Source organism: Ruditapes philippinarum, unplaced genomic scaffold (genome assembly GCF_026571515.1).
Source record: "Ruditapes philippinarum isolate M1 unplaced genomic scaffold, ASM2657151v2 ctg9554_1_1_1_1, whole genome shotgun sequence".
Lineage (NCBI taxonomy): Eukaryota > Metazoa > Mollusca > Bivalvia > Venerida > Veneridae > Ruditapes > Ruditapes philippinarum.
In genome coordinates this window covers 41759-62118 of record NW_026861181.1, presented here as the reverse complement: position 1 = coordinate 62118, position 20360 = coordinate 41759, and the positions used below count along the sequence as shown (strand labels likewise).

At 31.3% G+C, this 20360-nt stretch overlaps 1 protein-coding gene across 1 annotated transcript; it reads right to left on the bottom strand.

The window, feature by feature from the left end:
• Window positions 1-1894: 1894 nt before the first annotated feature.
• Window positions 1895-19917, bottom strand: LOC132714757 (multiple epidermal growth factor-like domains protein 6; the record flags this gene model as incomplete). Its single annotated transcript, XM_060697676.1, has 13 exons — window positions 19846-19917; window positions 18603-19035; window positions 18189-18406; window positions 15298-15453; window positions 15052-15189; window positions 14807-14944; window positions 13075-13194; window positions 12742-12784; window positions 11973-12058; window positions 4468-4897; window positions 3978-4189; window positions 2437-2868; window positions 1895-2032 (listed from the first exon to the last, which is right to left on the bottom strand). Coding segments are annotated over exons 1-13 (2584 nt in total), but the record flags the coding sequence as incomplete, so codon positions are not given.
• Window positions 19918-20360: the final 443 nt, after the last annotated feature.

Below are 20360 nucleotides of genomic sequence, written 5' to 3'. Positions count from 1 at the left end.
GGGGGCCTTTATCTTTTAAACCGCATCTTGGTCAGCTGTAAATTTGGTAAAATTTGCTGATTTCAAATAGACAGAAAAACATTTTTATCTGGTTGGAAAATCAAATCTAAAACAGGGGTGCCGATAATCCCTTTGGGAAAAATAGGACTGTTTTTATAAAAAGAAATGAAAAAAATTGCATGTGTTTTAAAATTTTTTAAATAAAGAAACATTTTTGCAAATCGCTTTAAAATAATCCCTGAAAAACCCTTTTATTTTCTGAACCCAAGCTTTGAAAAAAGGGGATAAGGGGAAAACATTTTTTTTAAAAAAAAAAGGGGCGGGAACAACAACAAATTTTAAACAAAATTTATTGTATACCCATAGAAACAGTTTTTAAGAAAAATTATGTTTTAAATTTTAATTAATAAAATTTGTCATGTAAAATTTTAAAGAAATAACTGCAGGCTTGGGAAAACTATTTTTAACGTTTTTTCCCTAAAAATAAATTTCAACCGACGAAATACCGAATGTTGTCGTTAAACCTTTTGCCAAAAAAATTAACCCATAAAATTTTAAAAAATTAAAATTTAAAACAAAGTCCCGATAAGCAGTTTTTTAAAAAATTTTTTAATATAAAAATGAAGAGCTGGGAAATTTTTTTAAAAAAATTATTAATGTTAATAAAAAAAACAAAAATAAAGGTTTGTTAAAGGTTTTTTCCCCTATCCCTGCGGGAAAAACGAATGTTTTCAAAATCCCATATTTTGGGTTTTAAATTTTAAACCTATTTGGGGGCCCTTGTGTTTTTCTCCCCTGAATTTTTTTTTGTTCCCTATAAAAAAAAATTCCCAATTTTTCAAAATATGCCTCCTTACTCAAGAATCTGAAACTTGCTTTCAAAAAATTTAAATAAATATCCCCTATTTATGTTTATATATTTCATCTAAATTGGTCTCATTCCACAAAAAAAAATTTCCCATGTATCTTAAAAAAAAATTTTTAAAATTTCATAAAAATTCTAAAAAGAGTTTGGTTTAAAAATAAAAAATTGCGTCAAAAATGCGTTTTTTTGGTAAAAAGGGAAATTCATAAAAAAAAAAAAATTGTTTAAAATTTTAAAAACAGTATTCTCTTAAAACTGCCCAAAGGCTTCCTTTTAAAAGGGTTGTTTTTTTATCAAAAACCCCAAGAAGAATGCAACAAAAGGCCATCGCTGAAGAAAAGCCCAAGAAAAAGGAAATTTGAAACGGGTTTTTGGATTTCAAAAAAAGAAAAACTTTAGTGTTTTTTATAAACGGTTTAAGAAGTAAAAATTAAAAATATATTATAAATAAATGAAACCTTTGAAAAAAAATTAAACTTTTGGGGTTAAATTTAAGGTTTTTTTTTTCTGGAAAAGTTGTGTTTAAAAATTTTTAAAGTGAAAATACCCCTATAAAATGCAATTTTGCACGTTCACTCTGGGTTCAAAAAAGATGTTTTTGGTTTAAAAAATAACAAAAACACATCTTTGCTTTTTGTTGTTGTTGTTGTTTTTCTTGTTTGGTTTTGTTTACTCTTTTACGCCGAGTTAGACGAATTTTTGTCTCGACTGTCCTTACAAGCTTTCCTGAATAGTATACCGGAAATTACAATTTAATATACAACCTACTGTTGTCAAACACAAGTTTTATGTATACAGACTTGACTACACGACATTCGTGTCCGTCGCAGACAGGTTATCAAAATATAATGCTGTGTATTTGAAAAGGCGAAACATTGCACTGTTGAAATTGAATGGTAGATGTTAACTTTAAATGGAAACAACTGGGGAAAAACGTTAAAAAATATTTATTGTAAAGTTAACAATAATTCAACTAACTTGTCTTTTAAGAGCTTTCAGACAATCATACATTAAAATGTGAATGTTTACCTGTTTCGCATTTATGTCCTTCATATCCAAAGATACACCCGTCTATGCAGCTGCCATCAACTCTCTTACATTTTTGGTTTAAACATGTTGCACTGCAGTTATGTTTACAATTGTTACCGTAACTTCCTTCTTTACAACCTATGAGACAGTAAACATTTTGTTTGTTATATGTATTATAATTGCAGTTTTACAAATAGTCGTTTCACATTTTACAGCGTATATACAAACAATATAAGGGCCTTCGTTGTCGCTGATTTCAAACCAACGACCCAAAAACACTAAGGGTTCGAATGCTCCAGGAACTTTCATTCCTTCACGTTAGGAAGCTTACTAGCTAGCTATCTATAGAGAGGACTATTTCATTTTTCTACATTGTCGGCTATCTTGATATCGGTGACCTAATCAGGTGCCCGTTTGTGACTGATATAATTAACGGATGGACATCTTAGCCTTCCTACCCAACTTAAGCTGGAATGTCACTACATGACCTTTACCAAATATCGGTGTAACCTAAAACAAAATCTAAAAACAAACAGTACAACCTTTATCACAATATTCATCTTCTCTTTTGCAAGTACCAACATAACAGTTTTTGTTACAAGGTGTATCACATCGCCCATCATAGACTCTGTTACTCGTGCAGCCATCTTTACAGTTTCCCGTGTAATGCTCACATGTGCCATTGACACAGTTACTTGAACATGGTTCACTACACTGACTCTTCCAGAACCGTTCTCCGTCACATCCTAAAAGACAAGTCCCATTCAAAGAGTTGCACACTCTTCCATAAGTACCAGATGGTTTGATACAGTTTGAATTGCAAACGGATGAACATGTTTCTCCCCAATGGGTAGCAGTACACCCATTTACACATTGACAAGATTGATTACATTGTTGTAGTAAACATCCATCTTGACATTGTATTTCACAAGTTGGTCCACAATAGCTTGGAAATTTACAATCAAAACACATTCCTTTAAGAAAAAAGAAATACATATATATATATATATGCAATCATTAGCAAAACATATTCAAGTAAATTGAATATCAAATAGTTAACCGAAACCGAGAGAACACGTTTCATTTTCGTAGTATATTAAGGTAATGCTTCGTTGCTGAATAGTTTCACAAACTTCTCCAAAGTTGTTGCTGTCTTCTTAAAATATCATCACAAGAAAACATGGATGTTAACGTTTAATTAGCGTTGTACATGTCTCTGAAAATGTTCCTTGCTATTTTAAAGTGGTATAAGCAAAGATCTAAAACATTTACTTTGCTTATATCAAAATATTAAAAGAAACGTGCCCATATTAAATGCTTATCAAACGTATAAATTTATTTAAATATTTTATATTGTCATTTATTAGTTAATGGTCTTTGATTTTCAATATATGTGCATGATATGGTCTGTTACACGAATTTATCTATCGTTAAGACTTGTTGTGTTACTTTAAACATTATATGATTTAAGCGGGTAAAACAAGAGTTAACATCTCGAAAGTTTCTTTGTCATCATCAATCAAACACAATTCTTTCTCATTTTCTTTGCCGAAATTTCGTATGTCAAATGATCTACTCCCGTTTCCATAAGCATGATAATTTGACAAAAAATGTTTTTATTAAGAAAATGTGTATCCTACTGTGTTTCATACGATTTCACGTAATAGAAATGTATATAATGTGTATAATCATAGCGTTATTTTCATCAACTGCCAAATTTTAAAATTAACTATTCTACTGGTTTCAATTTAATTCAACACGATTCAACATATTGGGAATGTTAATAGTTTTGAGACTTAACGATTAACTACTAAATATGTGTGGTCGCAACAGTACCTCACATTTAAAATTAAATATTTTTAATAACGACATGTCTTTCTAAATTGAATATTAAGTGTATTAAAGTGGTTTTAGTCGTATTATACAGTGGATATAACTACCACAAGTTACAATGACCGGTGAGATTTATAGGCAGTATCATGTTGATTGTTCTCTGCGATTAACAAATGCTATAAATATCAAGAACTTTTGTTTATAAACAAAACATTAACTACTTCCTATTGCAAATAAGCATATTAGTTACCAGTTTTCCTGTGACACTCATCTTTACAGGTATTACTGCAGCGACGTCCACAAGTGATACCATACCGTCCTTGTCTACAACCATGATTACAATAACCATCATTTTGTCTACATACCGGCTCGCCTTGTTTATAAACACACCAGAAATTACAAGATAGGCATTTTCCATCTGACAGAAAGAAGTTCTGGATACATTTGTTGCATTCAATTACGCTGTAACATAAAATATTATTTTTATTCTAACAAATAATATATGTTATGCATTTTCGTTTGAGATGGTAAATCGTCAACTAAATTTGCATTTTCTATACAGTCATGTAATAACTAAAGTCACATTTTTCAAAGAATGGTTTCTATGCACAGGTCAATAAAATGTATGTATTATGTTATAATATGGACAATATAATAAATTAAAGTTACAAGTATATAGGTTTTCAAATCTGGTATGGTATAAAATAAAATGAAAAAATTCTATGAGACTAAAAACTTACATATCACCATCTCTTGCACTACATTGTTCACAGTTTGCATCTACATCAGAACATCTTCCTGTGCAGTTTAAGCCATAAAAACCACTTTTACATCCAAATAAACACTGCTCTGTAGTTTCATTACATATCTCCACGCCTCTTTCATCTGATAAACAATTCTCTGGACATAGAATTGAGCAGTTTGGTCCTGCAAACCCTTCTTTGCAGCCTTGTAAACATTCCCAAGATATATGGTCACATGTCCTAGTTTCATTATCTGTCGGGTGTAAACATGAATCTGGGCATTTATATGTGCAATTTGGTCCAGCGAACCCAACGTTACAGCCATATAAACATGCACCAGTAGTTGTGTTGCACGTCTCCGCTGTTTCAATGGACCTTGAACGCATAAAGTGTTGCAGGTAATATTTTCTGCTTTCTGTTTTTATGTCTGAAAATGTATAAACTGTATTTAAAATGCTTATTTATCACCATGTTTTGTATGTAGATGTGAATGAGGCGAAAATAAATCAACACTATTTTTGAACTGATATGATCCCTGATATCATTATTTCCTGTTTTCATTTTAAATGTTGAAATTAATAAAAATGCTTCATTTACATAGTTATATGTAACATGCAGTCGTTTCGCAAAATTTAAACAATTATCATGAAAATACTTCACAGTTGTATATAAAAAAACTATTCTCTTTGATAAACATAATAATACGATTATATTTTTTCAACATGGTCAATTTAGAAATACCATGTTATCAATAAGATTTTTAAAAAACAACAATTTGATAAAAAAAATAGATTTATTTTAAATGTAAATTACATTACTACTTACGTCTTAACAGAATAACTGAAAGTCCTAGTGCCAAAATCATTGTTGAATAATGTTCTGCCTTTTCGTCAATCGTTCAAGTCCTACATCTAAATATTTCATATATATATATAAATAGTAAAATATAGAAAACACTCCGGTATAGCGGTATAGCATTACCTTAACTCACGATTTACGCATGACGTTTAGGATCAAACCAGGTAGTTTAGAAAATATCAAATGTCTTTTTTCAAAAGTAAATCTTTCTTTTGATTAAAACACAGCATATATAAATCTACCCGCAAAACACAAATTTGTATTTTAATATGTAAGAGATCATTTCTTTTATCATTTTTTAAAATTTAGTGAGCAGTTGTGCGTGAAAATGTACTCCCTATTCAACGAATCAACAGTGGATAATCTATTATAACAACTTAAATCAGTGCCTTTATGTAGGACATCTTTTTAAACTTACATGTAAATAAAAACATGATCTTCAAAGATATATAAACAAGAATTATAAAACATTTTAACCATCCATTTTTTTTCTTAAACGCTTGGACCGAGATTCGAAAACCCGTAGTTGTCACATCTTAAGCTAGGAACTTACAACCGTGTAAAGGGATGCATATATAGTAAAGTAAAATTCAACAAGAAAACTTACACCATTATTTCCTTTAGCACGGTTCCGAAGCAGTTGTACAAGTATTTAATAAAACACACATTTTATCCTCTCTCCTCTATCCGCTTGATTACTTTTTTATTTTCCTCTCGCTCTTCAAAAATTACTCCAAAACAATGGTCATGTATACTGACGTACATTTTATTATCACAGTTGAAAAAAGGCAAAAATGACACAAAGGAAACTAAGTTACAACTCGGGTTTATAATACTTTAAATTAAAATGAAATTGAATACCCTTCTTTGTTTAAACTGAATAGACGATAGCCCCTCTTATCATTTGCATATATATCGTGTATAATTTATACCTGACGTAACATACAATTATGCACTTAGTCGATGCCTGTTAAAGGTTTGTTTCGTAAAGTTTTGAAACTTATATCTACTGTGTTCTGTAAGGGCCATCATTTATGAATAACGCAAAATGTCGAATACACGAAAGGACATAGACGAAGGGACAAAGATAAAAACTTGATAAAGGACACGAAACCACGTATACGCAACAGAACGATGACACAAAACGCGAGAAATTAATGTCCATAATTTTTGCACTTTCGTCTTTGTTCCTTCTTGTTTTCGCGTTTAAGACTTCGTCTCTTCGTGTTTTCACGGTTGCGTTTTTTCACTTTCTTTTCATATTTTTTCAGATTTCGTTACGTATATGCAGAGCAGCAGATTTGCTTAACAATTGGGCAAGGCTATGCTTACATTTTTTTAAAAATAAAACTCTTATAAATGTGATCCTTGTTTATTGTTAAATTTTGAGTATACTAGTAAAGGGCTGGTGTGCACAACTGTACAACGATCAAAACATTAAACACTTCACTTGACTATGAATTTACCTGAAATTATTGACTGGGTTATTTCGTAGAAATACATGTATATACATGTATGTCATACAAGAACAAAAATACAAAGACTCCTAAAATATAAACCCAGATTAGTTTAATTGTTTAATATATATCTTTGAAATAGTGTTTCAATTTTAAATCGTATTATATCCTAAAAAGACAGGCACTTAAGTTGTTGAAAATGATGTGCCATTTTTGTAATAAGAAACAGGTTATTCTGTTTTACTGGCATGCGTATAAGTTAATGCCTTATTATAGATATATTTCTAGAAAATAATAAAACAGTAAGTTCACTCGGGACTTCTACGCTATCAATAAAGTTTTAAAATGTCTTCTCACAGAAACTATCTAGTACTCCAGCCTATTGGAAATTGTCTTATATTTACTCACAAATATGCATGTTTTAAATGTTTTAGCTGATAGCTATTTTGTTCTGGTTTCATATTCAAAGCTTTAGGCATTTAAATGTCAATTCGGTAATGTTTCTCCTAAGATTACTAATTGAGTATTTTAGTAGATTGAATATGGTGTGTTTTGATGTAAATTTGAAGTAATCGTTTTGCGATAAAAGAGGAGCAAAACTGTTTCAGCATAATGGAAACAATTTAACGAACTGAAATGACTGTCAAACACCCTGGTCATTATTCTTAAGATGAAGAGACGCCTGATGAATCATTGTTATGTGATCATTTGTTCGTATCCAATAATCGGAGAGTTTTTCTGTGTTCGGAATATTTCAATACAGGATAAAAGCTTGCAGGCACTTTGATATGCACTTACACATTTAATGCACTAGGACGTCAAAAATGAGTCTCCACATTTTGTGAAAACTTAAAAATATTAGAACCCCATCAGTATCGATACGAACAACGTGACCCTTTTGTTAAAAACTTTGGTAATATCGTATATAGTTGCTTGTATTTCTGACTTTGTTATTGTTATTTAATAAAACTGTTGGCACCGAGCAAATAACGCACACATTATTATCAAATCAAAAGTTCGAAAGTACTGACTTTGGTAAAATCGTATTTTCTTACTGATTTGCCGATAGGCTGAAGCTAATCTTCCCTTAACTACCCAGTACTTGTGTCAAATGTAAGAAAAAGAAACATTGTTGTGATTATGGTTGCTTTGATTCCCATGGTCTCTGTGTTGTTTTTACCATAAGCCCGTCTTTCCTCTTTAACTATATACGATTTTAGGCACCGCACCAAGAACGAACACATGTGTTAGGTGTTTGTATTTCTGACTTAATTTCATCGTTATTTAATAAAACTAATGGCACTGAGCAAATAACGCACACATTCTTATCAAATCAAAAGTTATGTTAAGTATGAGACATGATTAAATAATGAAAAACAAAATTATAATATCGATAAAATCATATTAAATTTAAAACATGCAATAATATATTGTTACATTTTAAACTAAATCAGTCTGCATGTCTATTGCATGCAGTTAATAATCGTTCGAATTTTAAACAAAGAAATTTCTTAAAAACCTGTAAGAAGGAATTATGTTTGCACGTTTGGCGCTTGTGGAAACCAAATTGTTCTTAACATTTTAAAGTATCTAATGCAGATTTAGAACTGGTGTTGCTCTAGGCAATTATCTGGGCATAATACAGTTGGTTTTACTAATGTTAATGGAAGTATATATTCAGTTACCATGTGGTCAAATGCGGTTTTATAATTGGTACATTTTGTAATAATTTCTGGGCTGAATTATGTCCTGTTGTCATTGATAAATTATTGATATAAGTAAAAGGACACCTAGCACTAAAATGCTTCTTTCTAAATCTATTCTATTTTCTTTTATGTGCAATGAATAGGTTGCAATGAGTAAAAATAAGTTCTTGCTATATTAAGCGGTTGTTATACACTTCGCCTACGATATTGCACTGAATTAATAATTTTACGATAAAAAACCACATTAAATTCTTTATGTAGGTTTATATGTATACAAGAAATGCCTTGCCCTCTTTATAAAGTGATTTAAAGCTAACAAAATGTTCTAACTTTTGACATTTATATCTAGCTCTGCTGTAATAAGCTCTCATTCAGTAAAGCTACTAGTTCTAATGTTATATATTTAATTGTTAGTTTTCGTTTCACAAAAATGGTATTGTAACGATACAGTCACATCTAATAAAAACAGGTCGATACTTGAATAAAATATTCCGACATTCCTGATTATTATAAATATAATCCAGGCTTTTAGATCATTCAATACTTTTTAAATCTGAAAATGTACAATCAGCTACTAAACGGCGGACGGCAGATATATAGCAAATCGATCGTCAACTGCCCCTAGCACCGATCAAATAGAAATTTTAAAGAAGATTACAGTAAACATGGTAAAAACATGATGTTATTACAAGTATATAACTTGGGCTTTAATATGATAAATATTCAAAACCAAAATGTGTTGTACCAATTGCCAGTTGGTCAGGTAAGTCCAATAGCGATCAGAAAGCCAGAGATGGCTTATTCTATCCACAGTCCAGGTAAAATTTCGCCGCGAATATTGATAGCCAACATATTTAGTTTAAAGACATTTTTTTTTCATTGTCGATCCAAGAATCATGTGACATAAATAGTCGGTTACTTATGAAATAAATTTGGTATTCACTTGTTACTTATCCAGGAAAGTCGGTTTGGTGGATCCTCCGCTGTGATAAGACAGACTGAGTACAAGTATTAAAATTGACATACAAACAATCAAACAGGATTATTTTTATATCTAACAATAAACAATGGTAATATTTCATTCTAGAGTTCATGTTTATTGCCCTTTGACACCTCTTATTTTCTATGATTACATTCAGGTTCAATTTTATTCCAATCGATTTGATGTATATTACTTGTGTACGAGTACATTGCTAATATTGCCAACCTTTTTTAGGATAATTCTCAAATAGGTTCTTACCCTCGTCACAGTCCTAGCAAAGAAAGTAAAGTATTGCCATCGGAATCGGAACGGCTCGAAGGGTGTTATATAATTGCATTCATTACATGTTTAATAGATTTTTGCAACGGCCATTGACATTGACTATATCGACAAATAAGCACTCTATGAAAACCTGGGATTAGGAATTGGTCCTTAGACATACGATATAAATCAAGTAGTTTATTTCTGTATCTTTATCCTTTTTATCAGTATTTGTATTATCTCTCACATGAAGCAAGATATACTCCTCTGTATGTCTGTCTTCACTTTCATTCAACAGACAACATTAGTTTCACTTTGATGTTACAAAATAGAGACTCTAGGCACCAGGAACGAAGTAATCTGCGTAGTTTGTCTGCAATGTCTTTTTCTATGACACTCTAAGCTAACAGATATTTTGACATTTGGTAATTTGAATATATAACCTAAAGCAATCCCTACTATAATAATTTATCATACATCGATAGATATGTGTTTTGTAGCAAGATCAAATCATTAAATTATTAACTTCAAAGACAGCGAGTTCATGAGATCTCAGTAGCATAAATTTTTAGAGAATGAGAGTATCATATACCCCTAACAATCTGTGAAATCAGGAACAAGCTAATGTGATTTTAAAAGCAACCTGATAATTTAGTAATGTAACTGAATACATATAATTATATACAATTTAAATAAAAAAAAATCAAAAGAAAATTTTTATGCTTTGCAAACTATACGTCGGCATCTGAGGTAAAAATAACATAAGCAATGCGACATTCAATATATTCGCATCTAGCAATGTTTATTGATAGGCAGTGGTCAAACGGTTTTACCAAAAAAGTAACGGGAACAGGATGGCAACCATCATATGGTGATCAGAAGTCACGGTAGAAACTAACTGTCTACGGACCAAAAATTATTGTTAGTTACAACAAAACAACGGAGCCTTTATGCAGCTAATTTGCACCGACTATATTCAAAACACAATCTGGTAAATTATGATATATAAATGTAAAAAATGACAGTTTGTCTCGCCTTTGATAAACGTTCTAATAAAGAAGTGTGTTGAAGATGTACCTCCCAACTTAAGAGGTATTCCCTTGTACTGTACTACAGATCAAGAATCAGTACAAACTACACTTTCCAGTCTTAAGAAAACCGACAATGAAAAAAATTAATAATGTTCTCTCTAAAATAGGAATATTTCTACATTCACTTCTTTATGCATTGTGTTTTTTTCTATGTTTAATTCAATTAAAGACTTTATTTATATGTATCTAAAGCTTATCGGCTTTAATTGGGCATTTTCTTCATGTCATTAAGTAGCATGTACTTCACATTGGATCCATATCATAAAAAGTAACTAATTGTGCAAATACATGTATAATGTCTACATACATTTATAATATTACCTTTTGCATTATTAGCATCTATTATGCATAACTAGTCTACATTTTCAATAAGAAGCGTAAATTATTACTTTAAACATCATCACATAGGTATTTGAATAAATTTGTTCCGCACATGCGAGCTCATTTATTACATTTCAATACAGGCAAAAGCTGAAAATATATTTTCACATGGACAAATTTTACCACAGTTTTGTGGTAAAGATTAAGATTTGTATATTACAATTGCAACATCACTTCATCGCAGCCAGTCTGTTATCTTTTTCTTGTTTAATGTTTGATCACAAGCCGCTGTTTTCGTAATCAACCTGTTCTCTAGTAGTGTTCTCTGCAAGAGTATTAGAATAAGAAAATATTCTTTGATAGTAAAATATCTTGTTTGTAAATATGCGTAGAAAGAGTTTGTTACTGTTACTTTAAACTGAAACCAGTACAAGTCTTTAGTTTCATCTTTAAGGGAAGACCCGTTGCTAATGTTGAGAGAACTTGTGGGTCAACCCTTTTGCCAATTATGTTATACCATTGTATTGTAACTGTCTTTACATGTATGTATATGTTTCTTATTTTGGCAATTAAATATGTTCAAATAAAAAATCAATAAATATTTGTACATGTATATAATTAAAAAATCAATTGCTTACAATTATTCGCCCGAAACTTACACCCGTTAATTGGACTCCTCTTGGTACAATGATTTTGTACTGAAACAAATTGAGATCTCAAAACAGTTACATATTTCTTGTGAACATTAGAAAAGTAAGCTGTTGTAAATATGATCTTATAATTGATATTTAGATATTCATCTTGATAATCAATTAAGAACGTGTACCTGTCCCAAGTCTCAGGACCTCATACTTTGCCTTATCATCATCCTCATCTTGACCATGCTGTAAATTTGTGTATACTTGCTGATTTCTATAGACAATAAAACAAATATTCGTTGTGGGAATTTATCTACACATGATGACAGCATAAATGCATTGAAAGGAATAGGAAATGTTTTTATGAACAAATGACAATATTGCATGTGTTTAGTCTATATTTCTAATGAGTACATGTTTGCAAATCGCTATAGAGATATGCTGTTAAACCTTTATTTTCTGTATACCAAGCTTTGAATAACGGATAAGTGATACATTGTTTATTTAAAAAAAGGGCTGACAACAACATGCAATAAAAACGAAATATTGTATATCATAGATATACAGTTTTAAGATATGATAAATTTAATTAACATAACTTTTATGAAGCCCGAAATTCGGACAAATATTGATATACAATGTCATGTAGACATTAGAAATAACTGCAGGCATTAGAAAACTATCTTTAACGTTATTTCTAAAAATGACTTCAACCGACGTATACGAATGTTGTCGTTGACGTTGCCAAAAATAATTACCCATAAAATGTTGAAAATTATAATTAAAACAATAGATACCGATAAGCAGATTTTATAATATTTATATAATATCAAGAGCTAGGAAATCTTTAAAAATTAATAATGTCAATGAAAAATAGAATAAAGGATGCTAAATGTTGTTTCATCATGCATGCAGGTCCACGAATGATATCATGTACCATATATTGGTTTATTTTACCTTATTTGGGCTTGTGTATCCTCTTCTGCATTGGTTTTGTTCCCTATCAACATACAATTCAAAATCTCAAAATATGCATCCTTTCTCAAGAATCTGAAATTTGCTATGTCAACATTTTAAACATTTCTTCTATATATACATGTATATATTTCAACTAACCTGCATGAAGTCATTAAGCCCCATTACACAATACAAAGTTACCATGTATGTAAAAAGATATAAAATTTGAAAAATCTAAACGAGCTGCTTGAAATAACAATGCGTCGAAATGTTGTATTTTGTTTGAAGGAAAAACATAAAAAGTATTAAATTGAATACAATTGAAAACATTACTTTTAGACTTTCTCAGTCTTCTTCTTACTGTTGTTATTGTCACAAACGCCAGAAGAATGACACACAAGGTCCATCCGCTGATAGCAAGCCCAAGTAAGGATTTGTCAACCGTTTTTGTTTCTAAAAGAAATATTCTAGTGAAGGTTTATAAACGGATAAGTAAGATCACATAAAAGTCAATTATAAATTAATGAAAACTATGACAGAAATATGATAGTTTGTTTATTTCAGGAAAGTTTTCTGGTAAGATTTTTTTTTACTTTGAGAGGTCATATTTCTATAAAGGTCTATCTGAAAGCTTCATTCGTCGTTCAAACAGATCTTTTCTTTGTTCTTTTACATTTTTACGCCGAGTTAAACCCATTTTTGTCTAAGCAATCAATCCACCTAACAAGCTTTCTTGAATAGTTTTCTGGACATTATAATTTAATCTACAACCTACTGTTGTCAAACACAAGTTTTATGTATACAGACTTGACTAAACAACATTTATGTCCGTGGCAGACAGGTTATGAAAATATGATGCTGTGTATTTGAAAAGGCACTGTTGAAATTGAATGGAAGATTTTATCTTTAACTGAAAACAACTGGGAAACTAGAAACGTGTCGTCACGCCACGGATGCATCCGCATGCAGCCAAAATTTCAGATATTATAATATTTAGTTCCAAATTTGTTTGCACATATTATTTTTGTTCATTTTAAGTTCAAAGCCCTTAAAACTTTTCAATTTTAACGCAAGTCATTTTTTAACAAAGGTCAAGGCAGTGAAACTATTCAGTGTTACCCTTTTTTAAATTGCATTTTGCATATTTGTAGCCAAATTAATGTCTACATACATTTCAACAAAAATATGAGTGCTGAAACTGAAAATTCAATTTTTTTCCAACATTCAAGGGAGATAACTTTGTCCAAAATCATTGAACCACGACAAAATTCAAACTTGAACTGCTTATTCCTAAGATGTATCTATATCATGATATGTCAAATTTGAGTTGAATTACGGTGTACATCCATTTGGGAGATAATAAACTGAAACTTAAAATTTCTGATTTTTTTTTCAAAGTTCGCGAGGGATAACTCTGTCAGCCATCATCAAACCATGACCAAATTGGAAATTGACCAATGCATTCTCATGACATATCTATATTTTTAATTTGAGTTGAATATGTACAACTGTTGGGGAGCGAATGAATGGGAACTGAAAAATTCTTTTTTCAAAGTGAAAGGTACATAACTCTGCCAAAACTCATCGAACCATGACCAAATTAATATTTGATCTGCGTATTTCTTTGACATATCCATATGTCAAATTTGAGTTGAATATGTAACACTGTTGGGGAGATAATGAACTGAAACTGAAAATTTCATATTATTTTCATAGTAAAAGGGGCATAACTCTGCCAAAAATTATCAAACCATGACTAAATTCGAACTTGACTTGAATTTTCTCATGACATATCCATATATTAAATTTGAGTTGAATGTGTGCAACCGTTACTAAGATAATGAACTGAAACTGATGATGACGGAATGACAGAATGAAGGAATGACGAAAGGACGGAATGACGGAAGGACGGAATGACGGAACAGGGTAACACTATATGCCCCAGCCATTATATGGCGGAGGCATAAAAACGTTTAAAACATTTATTGTAAAGTATACATTTATTCAACTAAATTGTCTTTTAAGAGCTTTCAGAAAATCATACATTAAAAGGTAAAGGTTGTACCTGTTTCGCAATTCTGTCCTTCATATCCAACGATACATCCGTCAGTGCAGCTGCCATCATCTCTATTGCATTTTTGGTTTAAACATGTCTCACTGCAATTATGTTCACAATTGTTACCGTAACTTCCTTCTTTACAGCCTATATAAGTAATCATTATGTTTGTTACATGTAATATCATTGCAATTTTTACTGAAAATCATTTCACATAATCGCAAACAAGCATACATTAAAATGTAATATTTTACCTCTTTCGCAATTCTGTCCTTCAAATCCAGTGATACATCCGTCAGTGCAGCTGCCATCAAATCTATTGCATTTTTTGTTTAAACATGTTGCACTACAGTTGTTTCCACAATTGTTACCGTAACTTCCTTCTTTACAACCTATGAGGAGTATTCATTATGTTTGTTTCATGTATCATCATTGCTGTTTTTACAGATAATCATTTCACATAATTGCAAACAATCATACATTAAAATGTAATATTTTACCTCTTTCGCATTTCTGTCCTTCAAATCCAGAGATACATCCGTCTGTGCAGCTGCCTTCAACTCTATTGCATTTCTGATTTAAGCATGTTGAACTGCAGTTATTTGCACAATTGTTACCGTAAATTCCTTCTTTACAACCTATGAGGAGTAACCATTAGTTTGTTACATGTTTTATCATTACAGTTTTTTACAGATAATCATTTCACAATTTAAAGCGTATATACAAACAATAGAAGGAGTGGTTATAGTCGCTGACTTTGAACCACCAGCCACAAAACGCTAAGGTTCCGAATCCGCCAGGGACTTTGGTAACTACATGTAAGGAAGCTCTTCAGCTAGTTTTAGGGTCATCGGTATGTTTTCACAGATGCCCACTAGTGCCTGAAATACTGTATGTGTAGAAATATTCGCGGGCTTCAAATTTTCGCGATCTTCGCGTTGACATTCGATCCGCGAATTCATGTTTAGCGCGAATATTTCTACACCAACAATTTCTTAATAGTCATATTTTCGCGCTTCTGTAGAACAATATATATCAGTGTGTGATATGCTTTCACATTTTTTTTTAAATCTTTACTGAGTAATTGTGTTTTGTTTTCCAAGTTATTCATCATTTCAAATCGTTTATGTTTGTGTTTTTTAATTGTTTGTTCAGAAAAACTAAAACATGATCTAATTAGATGTCAAGACGTTTATGACGCAAACTGTGAAAAATTATGCACGTAACGGGCATTCTTTTGTTTGCTATAATCTGTCCATTAGACAATGTCTTTTTTCTGTACATGTACAATAGAGTATTGTTTGACACCTGGTATTGAAAATAACAGTGAACTCCCACGATGATTACAGTAATTTTCCATTTTTTAACCTGAGTGGTCTATGCGAATTCATGATTTTTGGCAGTCAACTCCGCGAATTCAAAATAGCGCGAATATTTGTATAGACCCCCAAAGTGGACCTTTCCGCGAAAATTTGCTTCCGCGAATTTAAATACACATACAGTACACAGATTGGTATCTTAGCCTTCCTTCCCACTTTTGCGGGACTTTTGCTATGACTTTTACCAAATTTTGATATGACTTTAAACTAAACCAAAAACAGTAAAACCTTGATCACAATATCCGTCTTCTCTTTTGCAAGTACCAGCATTACAGTTTTTGTTACACGGCGTATCACATCGCCCGCCATAGACTCTGTTACTCGTGCAGCCATATTTACAATGCCCGGAGTAATGCTTACATATGCCGTTGATACAGTTACTAGAACATGGCTCACTACACTGACTTTTCCAGAATCGTTCTCCGACACATCCTAAATAGCATGTCCCATTCAAAGCGTTGCACACTCTTTCCTTAGTACTAAATGGTTTGATACAGTTTGAATTGCATACGATCGAACATGTTTCTCCCCAATGGGTAGTAGTACACCCATGAACGCATTGACAAGATTGATTACATTGTTGAAGTAAACAACCATCTTGACATTGTATTTCACAAGTTGGCCCACAATAGCTTGAAAATTTACAATCAAAACACATTCCTATAAGAAAAGAGAAATATATGTATGTAATAATTAGCAAAACATATTTAAGTAAATTGAATATCAAATGGTAAATCGAAATAGAGAGTATGTTTCGTTTTCGTACCATATTTAGATAATGCTTCGTTGCTGATTAGTTTAATAAAGTTGTTGCTGTCTGGTTAAAATGACATCACAGACAACATGGATGTCAACGTTTAATTAGCATTGTACATGTCTCTGTAAATTTTCCTTGCTATTAAAAAGTGGTGGTAAAAGAGCGAAGATCTAAATCATCAAATATTTATAGAAATGTGCCCATATTAAATGCTATTGTTTAAACTATTTATATATTTTATAAGGTCATTAATTAAATAATCATTTATGGTCTTTGATTTTCAATATATATGAATTATATGGTCTGTTATACGAATTTATCCATCGTTCATACTTGTTATGTAACAATTATTTAAACATCAATACGACTTAAGCGTGATAAGTTGACAAAAATGTTTTATTAAGAAAAGGTGTATCTACTATGTTTCATACAATTTCATGTAATAGAAATGTATAAAATAATGTGTATAAGCATAGCATTATTTTTATCAACTGCCAAATTAAAAGATAAAGTATTCTACTGGTTTCAATTCAATTCAACACGATTCAACCGGATCTGGAATATTAATTGTTTTGGAATTAACGATTAACTACTAAATATGTCCGGTCGCAACAGAACCTCGCATTGAAAAAAGTTTACAATAACAATAAAATATTTTTAATAACGCATGTCTTTCTAAATTAAATTTTGAGTGTATTAAAGTAGTTTTAGCTATATTATACAATGGATATAACTACCACAAGTTACTCTTTTCAATGAATGACCAGTGAGATTTATAGACAGTATCATGTTAATTGTTGTCTGCGATTAACAAATGCTATACATATCAAGAAAATTATAAACAAAGTATTAAATACTTCCTTTTCTGTAAATTATGTAACAGAAAGAGCACCGAAACACGAGGCTATCTGATTTGTACGAGGGGGCGTAGCACCCGAGTATTTATCAGATTGCCAAGTGTTTTGGTGTTCTTTCTCTTTTGTATCATAGTCAAACATAAAAAAACGTTCCCTGTTGTCACAATATGAAACCCCGGGAAAAAGTAACCAATGAACGAGCATCATATTTTGTCGCGTTTCCTTTCTCTGCCGTCACAATAAGTGAACCCAAGCAACAATGAAACAATAAATGGGCGTGCTCAGGAGTGCGGGTAACTAATACCTGCACTCCAGTTAACGCACTGTGCATGTATATGTAAACGATTTAACTCTTACACATTTTCAACAGAAAGGTCTCCAAACTATGATACAATTACCAGTTTCCCTGTGACACTCATCATTACACGTAGAACTGCAGCGACGTCCACATGTGATACCATACCGTTCTGTTTTACAACCATGATTACAATAGCCATCCTTTTGTCTACAAAGCGGCTCACCACTTGTAGGTGAAAAAGCACACCAGTAGTTACATGATAGACATCTCCCCGCTGGCAGATAGAAGTTCCTTACACATCTATTGCATTCAATTCCGCTACAACATATAACATTACTTTTAATTTCAATTAGTAATCTAAGTCATGAGGTTCCTCGGCAACTCAAATCTATGCTTGATAAATCAGTCAAGCATGTATTGGGTATATGTATGAAAGTGTATGTTGATAGATTTTACCATTTTATTTGATGTGATAGAATGCTATGATAAAATTTCTATAAGACAAAAAACTTACACATCACCCTTTCTTTCACTACATTGTTCACAGTATTCATCTACATCAGAACACCTTCTTGTGCAGTTTGAGCCATAAAACCCATCTTTACATCCAAATAAACACTGCTCTGTAGTTTCATTACATATATCCGTGTCTGTTCCATCTGATAAACAATTCTCTGGACATAAAATTGAGCAGTTTGGTCCTGCAAAGCCTTCTTCACAGCCATGTAAACATTCCCCAGATATATGGTCACATGGCCCAGTTTCATTATCTGTTGGGTGTAAACATGAATCTGGGCATCTATATGAGCAATTTGGTCCAGCGAAACCAACGGTACAGCCATATAAACATTCACCAGTAGTTGTGTTACACGTCTCTGTTGTATTATCGGGACCACGTTTGCATGAAGTGTTGCACGTAATATTTTCGCCTCTCGTTATGACTGAAACTGTAAGGTATTCAAAATACAAGTGCGTATTTATCATAAACAATTATGTATATATTTCACTTGATATGAATTGGGATAGATAAATCAAAACAATTCAACTAAATGTGAATTAGTACAAACGAATCAAAACAATTTAAACTAGATGTGAATTTGTACAAATGAATTAAAATAACTTAAGCTGAAATCATCCTGGTTATCATTTTTCATTTACACAATGTAAATATTGAGTGCTTCTTTTACACACATATTCCCCAAACGGCACGAGTTTTTTGTCACAATGATTATATCGAAAATACTACAAAAAAGACTCTCATAGTCAGTTTGAAAACCAAAAAACTGTGTTTATTTAAAGCTGCGTGCATCCATATGAGCCAAAATATTATATAATAAGACAAACTAAGTTGAGAAGAATATACGTACTTATATATTAAGAAAAGTAAAAAGAGTCAAGTAATAATTGACATGCTATATGCGTTGAATGAATGATTTTGCAGTCTTCATCACCGTATTTGTATTGCATGACTAAAATAACAAGGAATATGTTTACATATTCTGACCAATTTCTGGTATTTTTCGTAGATTTTAAGTGCCGTTTTGCAATAACTGTCTTTGTGAACTTGAAAAGATTTACCTTTTTTATAAACAGTTCATGAAAATTAGTAGGAATCTGGTGACGTGCTGCTTTAAAGAAATCTTCATTCTAGTCATAAAATAGATAAGCCTTTAATCTAATCTTTTAATTATCTATTAACAACTTTATCATAATAGTATTTATACATATATGTACATGTATTATGTAGTTCTACTTACGTCCTAAAAGAACAACTGAAAGTCCTAGTGAATCAATCATTGTTGATGATGTTTTGTTCTGTTCTGTATCAATCGTCCAAATCGCACACTATCCTTAAAAAATACTCTTATGTCGAGATATATATAATAAAATACCCAAACATTTTTAGTACAATAATACCTAGCCTGATGAATAATGCATTGTTTAAAACATTTGTAATAAAACCAGGAAGTTTGAAAGGTGTGCAAATACATGTTTAATTTTTTGAAGAAGTTAGTATTTCAAAAGAAATATTTTCCTTCTTAAAAGAAACGGTGTAATTATAAAGATGTACCCGCAAATTTATTTTTTATTATTTTTATGATAATTGTTTTAACATTTTCTTAATAATAAGTAAACACTTGCGCGTAAAAGACATAATCCTTTATTCGCGAATCAACAAACAACTCTTCTAACATATTAAACTAGTTCCAATGTATAGGACATCTTATAGACTTAAATCAAAACCATGATCATTAAAGATATATAAACAACT